The sequence below is a fragment of the Hevea brasiliensis genome, chromosome 14 (assembly GCF_030052815.1).
Source record: "Hevea brasiliensis isolate MT/VB/25A 57/8 chromosome 14, ASM3005281v1, whole genome shotgun sequence".
Taxonomy (NCBI): Eukaryota; Viridiplantae; Streptophyta; class Magnoliopsida; order Malpighiales; family Euphorbiaceae; genus Hevea; species Hevea brasiliensis.
The window spans coordinates 81,476,295-81,485,955 of NC_079506.1; the positions used below are offsets into that span (position 1 = coordinate 81,476,295).

Consider the following 9,661-nt stretch of genomic DNA (forward strand, 5'->3'; position numbering starts at 1 on the left):
TTTTTTATTTGTGATTTTTAAATATATTCAATTTTTTTATCTAAATTATAAATTAAATTTCTAAATATTACCCATAGTATGGTAACTATATAATAAATCACATTTTATAATACTAAAATATTATTTTTAGGCCCTAAAAATTTAATCACTGTCCAATTCTTCCTGAAACAACTATTGTGGGATTTGAAAAAATGAAGGCAATATATATATATATATATATATATCACTCAATTTCGATCTTTGTAGAAGGCATCATTATGATGAGAGATAATCACAAATTTTGAATGGATTAATTTTTTATGGATCGTAAAATAAATAGAGAAGTATATTTTAATAAAAATAAATAAATAAAACTACATATATAACATACAAGTAAAATAAAATAAGAAATTGATGATCAACAGCTAGTTTGACAAGGAACTCATGCAAACAACACAAATAGAAGATGAAATTAGGTCAACAATATCTAAAATTTCTTTGATTCAAGAATAATTAGCACAAGAATCATTCATGATCTAGCTAGCTAGCTCCTTTCTTTTTCTGCCCTTTTGTTTCCTTCAATGTTATGCATATACATATGTATATGCATCTATTTTCCATAGCCTAGAAAATGAATGAATACTAGTAGGACAGCTACCCCATCAACATCAATCAGTTTTCTTTTTCAAAGGTTCCATTAGTCGATTTTAGACTAAATGGAAAATCATCACTGACTAATATCTAACCATAACTAATTAAATCAACTTTATTGAAAAATTTTTTCTTTGAGTTTTTTTTTCCTCATTTTATAATGCCTTCTTTTGAAGGCTTGATCATAATTTAGCTTTTTTTTTTCCATCATGTCCACAGAGGCTCCCAGGATGTGCCCAAATTGGTCTCATCTAGAAAGCAGCTTGTATCAATATATTGTTGCTGCTCAAAATTGGGTTCTTGAAGATGATTAGATTGTGCCATTTTTTCCATGCAAATCAGAGCAACCAAATTGGCTTGCTGACATTGCAGGTTCACTACTTCAGCTTGTGCTGTAGCCAGTTGAGCTTGAAGCTCATTTACTTGCTTTTGAAGCTGGCAGATTGCACCTGCACAACCATAAACTGGGTCTCTAATCCTTGCATTTGCTTCATAAACCATGCTGCTCACTGCATCTGTTCTCTGAGACTCTGGGATTTCCTGAAAATAAATTTAAAAAAAAAATAATTAATTCTTTGAACCAAATTTAGAGAAATAATTTAAAATAAGAATGCATAGTAACAAATAACAAGACTATTGACTTTAGACATGGATTTTGTGTCATATTTTTCCATCCCACCATGTGGTTTGGACTAGTTAAAAAGAATTTATGGGAACCCATTTGCAAGTTATACATGGGTAGAAATTTAAGTAATTGAGAGGTGTAGTTACTATCAAATTAGAAGAAAGTATATATAAATTACAACAATTAATTAATTTGACCTCTTATAACTTGGCCTTGATGACTTAATTTCTGAAATATGATTTGGCCTCCTAAATTAATTTGACAAGAAATAGTGCTGAAACCCAATTCAACCTCTCATGATGACCATTTTCTTTTTGCTTTATTTTGGAGAAACTCACCTGAAAAAGATGCAACCTTTTCCTCCATTTGAAAAGGATAAAATTTTGATGTAACCTTTTTCTTCATTTGAAAAAGATAATTTTTTTTTTTCAAGTCAACCTTAGAAGGACGCCTATGTGCTCATAGTAATCAAATCTTGAAAAGAATAACTAGAAGTGATTAAAAGAAATCAAATAGACCTGCAGGAACTTGATGATGTTGCTGGCACCAAAGACTCTATGAGCAATGGTGAACTTGTAAGGTTCAGTGGGAGGAAAATAAGGAGCTAGAACACATTTCTCGGCGCATCTCCGGCGAAGAATTTTGCAGGCAGCGCAAGGGCTAAGAACAACAGAAGGAGGGGAAGGATGAGGAGGAAGAGAAGGAGTAAGAGTTGGAGAAGACTGAGAAGGAGAAGGAATACCAGGAGAAGACTGAGAAGATGGTGAAGCAGCAGAAGAAGATGGTGAGTAAGAGAAAGGAGAAGGAACAGCAACCGGAGATATGGCTGCAACTGCTTTGTCAAGGTTTCCCATTTCTTTAGAGAGAGAGAAGGAGAAGAAGGAAAGAGAAGAGGTGGTGGGGGCGGCGGCTACGGCGGCGGTGGTGGTGGGGGGTATGGTTAGAGCAAAGACCAAAGGTGAGTTGGAATTTATAGGAAGTGAAGGCTGAAACAGTAATAGTTGGGTTAAGAATTGCTGACGTGTTTCATCTGTCACAGTTTGAAATCACATTACAGGAGGACGAGGTTGCGGCTAACTTTTTTTTTTATTTTAATTTATTAAGATAAGTTAGAATCGGTCCAATTATTTAAAATCGTATCAAAATCTTTTTAATTAATATTAAGTCTCTCATAAATATTTCACACCTTTAAAGGAATGTGCCATTTACATTAATTTTTAGAGATAATTAATCTCTCTCATTTTATTAAGAAAAGGTCAAATCAACCCAAAATTATATTATAAATTTTAATATAATGTTAAGTAATGTATTATTCACTAATGTTGAAGTAAAGTTTACTCTCATTTCAATTAATTTCAATCAAGTCTATTCTTCTCAAATTAAAACACACGCAACATAAAATAAATAAATGCGAGTATGGTATAATTTTTATGTTATCTAAAACGCACTAATTATGTAGAAAATTTTAAAAAAAGTTTTTAGATAAATTTTAATTTAAATATTTTTATATTTTACCGATGACTTTTAATTTAATGTCATTGAAATCATTTTTAAAATTATAAGATTTTAAATTAAAATTTTAGTGAAATTCAATCGTTAAAAAATTTTTTAAAATTTCATCATAAATTTTATTTAATATTTTTTTAATAATTTTGATAATAAATATACTTATACATTATTTTTAATTAAATATATTAACTATTTATCAGTCACATTCATGACCTTTATCCCCTAAACCTTAGTTGTACTATATTGTAGCAATTTTTAAATATGTAATATAGTAGACAATAAGTGTAAATTATTTTTGAATTAATTTTTATATATAACATTAGCCCTCTCCAAAAAAAATTTCTGACTCGGCCTTTGGTCACTCATAAATACTTTATTTAAATATATAACTATTTAAAATTTTAAATATTTATAAAATCAAATTAATTTATTAAACATCCTCTTATATAACACATATTAATTATATTCCCCTAAAATTTATCTATTTTATGTGTGGCAAGCTAATGTGAAAGAAATATGGCTTAATTTCTTATTTTAACACATCATATTATCAATTTGTAGATTTCAATTAAATTAATTTAATAATAAAATAGATAAAACATTCAATTAAACTATTTAATAATTTTTTCTCTAAATAAATTATTATATGCATATATATGTACTGTGTGGGTCAAAATAAAATTAGCACATGGATTTAAGGATTTAACATATGATAAATTATTTGAATTGAATAATCAAAATTTTTGGTAGTTTATTTTTTTATTATTTAATTGGTCGTTATTTGTTTTATTAGAAGATGACCCTTGACATTAGACGAAATTATGGTGGTGCACTTATGATTTTCAATTGCCTCATCTAATTTAATTTCAAAAATTATATTATTTAAATTATATTAATCCACTCTTCTTTTTATATATATTTTTTAAAAAATTATATTATATAAATAAAATAAAATATAATAACCTAAAATTAAAGTTATGACCTATGATAACCTAAAATTATAAATTATGAACAGAATGTATGAAAATATTTAGAATATAAGTGCAATAAAATATAATACTTAAATTTTATAACTGAGTTTTAGCTTAATGATGTAAGAGTCATATTCAGAGTTACAAGATCTTAAATTTGAGTTTTAATCGGAACCACTTATACTCTATTTGGATCATGATTTGCTATCGTTTTATAATGAATGGTTGTTATGGTTTCTCCCTTCGTTTGGAATTGTTAATGGAAAATAGTCATTTTGAACTATAAAATAATTGTAACTTTTCAACTCACCGATTCGGTAAGTTGAGATGATCTAAATTTTATATATTTCTATTTTATCCTTATACAATTTATAAAATTTTAATTATATTTTTTTATAAGATGTATTTGGTGATTAACTAAAAAAAGTATCGTTTATTATTATTATTATTATTATTATTATTATTATTATTATTATTATTATTATTATTATTATTTCATTTAAATAAATATTTTTACATTATTTATATATTTAAAAAAGTAAATGGTGTTTTAATAATATTTATATGTATTTTACTATACTATTTAGTCAAATAAAAAGAGGTTATCAAATTATATTGTATCATATTATATTTTTAAATATATTAACAATAAAAATTGATAAAAAAATTAATAAATTATGCTACAATATATTCAAATAAGGTGTTAAATTATACATTATATCATTGAGAAAATTAATTTAAGTTAATTTTTGGGCTGACAACTTGGCAGATCATGTCTTATCTTTTCTAGGTGATACTTTTTAGTTAGATGAACCTCTTGTTGAAATTCGATATATAATTTATTTTAAAATATATATTTTATAATAATATTTTTTTAATATGTTATAAAAGAAAATAATACTATAATAATAATAAATTATATTGAACTTTGTTATATATTTGTGATAAATAATTTTTTTTCCCCTAGAAATAACACAATTATTTCAACCACTACTTTAAAATATATTTTTTTAATTTTTAAATAGTTTTGTCATAAAAAATATTAGAATCATGTGAGATTTTTTTAAAGGGTTTGGCTTGGTTTATTTAGGTTAATTCGAATTATCTATTGGACATTATATAAAATAGATTTTAATAGAGTCAATTTATGAATTATTTCAAGTTAAAATATTAAATCTAAAAATAAATATCACTCAATTAATTTTGGGGTTAAATTAGAATTACTGAAATTAAAATTAAATAGATCATCTGAATATTTTAACATGTCTCAAATCTAATTAAAATTTATTATTAATTATTTGAATTTATATTATTATCTAAAAAATACTCAAACTTATTTAATTTTATATATTTTAATTAATAATCTAGATAGAAAATATTTTTTTATTAATAATTTATTTTTAAAAATTTAATAATTTTATAAAATATTTAAATTTTATTTATTTAAAATATAACATATATAAAAATTATATTTTATATTGAATTAATTATTTATATTAATAAGTTTGGTTAATAAATACTCTAACATAAAAAAACTCGAATCCAAATCTAACATAAGTATTATTTATCAATTTCAAATTTAATTACATATTATTAAATCTACTTTACTAGGATTCAATCTGATCAAATATTCGTAAATATCTGACTCGTTACCATTGTTAATATTAATATTGTAATTGGCCTCATAAACATCTTTCTCTTATACTTAAAAAAAATATCAAAATAACTTGGTTTAATTAAATATATGTTCATCATCAATAAATAAGGAAATTTTCAAAATTCGTTAATAAATTAGCATTGAATTACGCTTGGATTGTGTTTAACCTCTATTGGGTAGGTAACACTCCATTTTGCCATATGATTCAAATACAAGTAGGCACTAGTCCAATAAAAAATGAACGGTCAAACATAACTTGAACAACCTCAAATAGGAAGAGAAGGGGCCACCTGTCAGTGCCACTCTTCAAAGAATATGAGAAGCAATGCCAAGAAGGAAGTCATCGATACAAAGGCTTCATTTGATTAAAAGTTATATATATATATATATATATATATATATATATATATATATATATATATATACACGCGCAAATTAGTAGTCGCAGTGTTGATCCGCTAATTGTAGTAATATGCTGTGATGCACATTTGGCTTAGAATATTATTTTGTTGGTATGTACCATGGCATCGCTATGCTTCAATTTTATTACGTCATGGATTTGAAATTCAACATGCATAAATTACGTGAGCGAGCAATAAGAAAAAAAATTATTCACATTATAAATTTTCTTACAATATTGAGTCCTTTTCATCCACGTTATGCACATTGATTCTAAATTATTTTTGAGTAATTAATTATTATTTTATCTTTATAATTTATTATAATTAATAATAAGATTTTTATAATTTGAAATTTTAATTATTTTATCCCTTAAATTTAATTTTGCTAATGAGTTCATCAGTCCATGTAATTAATTTGAGATTTCAATTAAAAGAAAAATAATATTTTTTTATTCCCTCATTATGATAGCACTCATCCTCTATTGCAATTGCTAGTGAATATATCATGTGTAATTCGAGAGATTATTCGACACATTCAGTATATGTGCATTATCTCTCGTGATTATGTAAAACTCACTTTTCTTATTAAAAAGGATTCACTTACTTATGATAGAGAACACTATTTTTGTGGTCACCAAGAATATTTTAATCTTATGCATAATTATGTCATGACTCGATTTTTAGGCTAGACCGGCACTAGGACTTAAGTCAGCATAAGTCCTTCAAAACTCATAGTAAGCCTAACTATTTCTAATTCAAAATGAAAGCCCAATAATGTAGTCCAATTTCAAGAAAACAAACAGATAGGTCCGGCCATAAATTGGACTATCCAACGGGGAGCATTAAATCACTCGACCTATAAACAAATAAAAGTAATAACATGGGGAGTTCAGTTCACCTTTACAATCCTCAAATCGCATAAATAAAAATTCAGGAGCTCAGCTCTCTCCATCAACAATAGTAAACATCACATACATCTATGCAATCTTACATAGTTAATTTTATACAACCCAAATGAAAAGTTTAACTATTGGACCATGCGAAGTTCTAAATTTAATTAAAAGACAACTAAAGTAAATCAAGATATTTTTTGCTTAAACCTACAGGGAAAGAAAGTAGGTTAATCACAAAAATAACCCACCTGTCACCTGAGAAAAAATAGTTGAACAGGAGTGAGCATTCGACTCAGATAGTAAAATATTAATTTTAAATGTAATTTCTATAACTATCTATTTCTAATGTATTCTTAAGTATGAAATGCAGTGCGTTCACATAATTTAAACAATTTAGTCAATATTTCCACAAAAGATAATTTAGAGCACGCACATTCTCGTGTATCACATCAATATATATATGAGAGTTGATCCCCTATACAATCCTCTTAATCCAATGCCTGCCAGTGAGGTCAACTCAAGCCGAAATTTTGCTTAATAATCCAAGTACGGGGCTAGTGAGATCAACTCAAAGCCGTGCTCTCCTCTACTTATCCATATATAAGTATCAGATCCTAGCGAGTCAAGCTCCAGTTGTGACTATCCATCCTATCCATGTCCATATCCACACCATACACACGCCAATACACACATACAACTCTAAATTATCTTAAGGCGACATCCACAAATAAGCTTATTAATATATGCAACAAAGGAGTGTGCCTAACATATAACTAATTATATACATATATATAAATGAATGCATGAGTATGCCTTGAATATAAGTTAATAATATTAAAATTATAAATAAAATCAATATAAACTCATAGATTATCCAAATGTCAATGGAGCGGCTAAGAAAATGAGTAAGGTTAACTCTGATCACTTACACCAATTCCGACACCTGAAATGCATTCGGGGCATTTGAAAATACTAGGATTGACTGTAACATTGATTATGTTTGGGACGGATTGCTGGGCATTCAAATTAGGCTGAAAACTCGGTCCCAGGTGTCGGTGGGCTATCATCGAACTGAGTGCATATCTGGGATGCTCATGAGCTGCTAGTGACGGATCCGCTGACGGTTCATCAAAAATCTACTCTGATCACCCAATATTGGATGATTTAGTTTAGGCCATCTGATAAGCATCTTCTCCATTCGATCTTTGATCAAGGCGTAATTGGTGTTAAAACGAAGCTTGAGGAGTGTAGATCATTATCCCTGGGTCTGATCATCCAAAATAGCTGCCGGTTGTCTGAGATCCAGTTGAAAAGTCATGAAAACTCGAAACTTCTCTCTTCTTGATCTCACTCATCCGACCACCGAACGATGCAAAATTGGTATCAAAAGAAAGCTCACGGAACAAACTTTTCAATGCCACTAAAAATGTCTTAATCGGACTTTGGATGAAGTCGAAATTGCGCCTCGAGTTTCCCCCACCTGCACTCATTGAAGGAGACAAACTCCCCATGTGCTTCGCTGCTGGTGCTGCTCTGGTCAGTAGACGGCTTGTCAGCGCTACCTGGGTGGTGGTGCTCCTCGCCTGTTGTAAGAAGAAGAGAGGGAGAAGCAAGGTGACAGGAGAGAGAGAAGAGAAAGAGGGAGAGGGAGAGAGAGGAAAAAAGAGCTACTATTTTTCTTTTTTTAACTTTTAATTACCCTTTTAGTCCTTGAATGTCATACCTTATCCATCTGTAAGGCATAACATGATCTCGTAGTATACCTAATGAATTACCGACTCCGTCTACCGATAACCCATTAAATACACTGCAAGGGATTTTATAACAATTTTTTTACTTTTTGAAAGTGGTGAGCTTTTCTAGTAGGTATTAAAAACATTTACTTGAAATTTAAAGATTTGATAAAATTTTTGTCCATTTTTATTTTTCTGCAAATTTTGAAAAAATTTTAACAGAGTGTCGGCTGTATTTGAGAAAATAAAAAATTTAACCTGTAGAAAACACTTTCAATATAACACTTCATCAAATCACAATCACTATTATAACTCAAATCAGCACAATTTCCTCCTATCTCCACAATTTTAATCAATTTCCAACTCAAATATTTCAGAAATAATACTAAATAGTTTTTCATTCACATTCCATTCAAGAAACATTAATTTACATTCATCAATCTAAATTACATCAGAAAATTCAAAATAACATTATTACAAAATCTGTACAACTGCTTATGATCAATTTATAAATGTATATACAGTCAATTACATCAAAATAAATATGTATAATCAGGGTATAAAATTATACCCGACAAAAGGTCCAGAGGTAGCTCTGAAATCTTCAGCAGCTCACTCCGCTGCTCTACTAGTCTCTCTATCTGCGACAGCAATAAACAACCATCGCTGAGTACTATGACTCAGTGGTGCACAACATACTAAAATAAAATCTTATGCATAAATCAAATTACGTTTATTCAAATATGGTATTGAAAATGAAAACAAATATAAACACAATTTATAATTTTAGTCAAAACAGTCTCATCTCGGAAGTCCCAAAACAGATTTCATAAAAACACACAGTTATATCATGCTATCAATACAATGTTCATCTCAATATCCGGAGGCTTATGAGGAATCTCAAGGCTAACTAGCTCAAACTATGGGTACTTATTCAATTTCTTCCTCTACTGGCACACACCTTAACAATTCAGCCAGAGAGGAAATTCAAAATTCAAAACTAATTCCTCCCACTAGGCATGCTAGTGAGGCATTCAGATATATGATAATGACACTGTGGTTTAAAAACTATCTTAACATTTTACTAACCATTTATTGACAATTCAAACACATACAATTAAATTCCAACAATTTAGGTCAAAAGCATAATATTCATTTCATTCACAAATTTACAATAAAAATAAATCACAATTTATTCATCAAAACAAATTGTCAACATAATTTACAGAAAAATTTTATGTT

At 28.1% G+C, this 9,661-nt stretch overlaps 1 protein-coding gene across 1 annotated transcript; it reads right to left on the reverse strand.

Moving 5' to 3' along the window:
* Window positions 1-456: 456 nt before the first annotated feature.
* On the reverse strand, window positions 457-2,181 carry LOC110664918 (LOB domain-containing protein 1). Its single transcript, XM_021824804.2, has 2 exons — window positions 1,774-2,181; window positions 457-1,170 (listed from the first exon to the last, which is right to left on the reverse strand). Exons 1-2 carry the CDS (start codon window positions 2,107-2,109, stop codon window positions 838-840), a joined length of 669 nt encoding a protein of 222 aa, XP_021680496.1. The 5' UTR covers window positions 2,110-2,181; the 3' UTR covers window positions 457-837.
* Window positions 2,182-9,661: the final 7,480 nt, after the last annotated feature.

Bases quoted from the DNA above. Each gene is read 5' to 3' on its own strand.
- LOC110664918 (XM_021824804.2), bottom strand. From the start codon at position 2,109: ATGGGAAACCTTGACAAAGCAGTTGCAGCCATATCTCCGGTTGCTGTT. The intron at 1,171-1,773 runs GTCTATTTGATT...ATTTATTTTCAG, and splicing joins ACATCATCAAGTTCCTGCAG to GAAATCCCAGAGTCTCAGAG.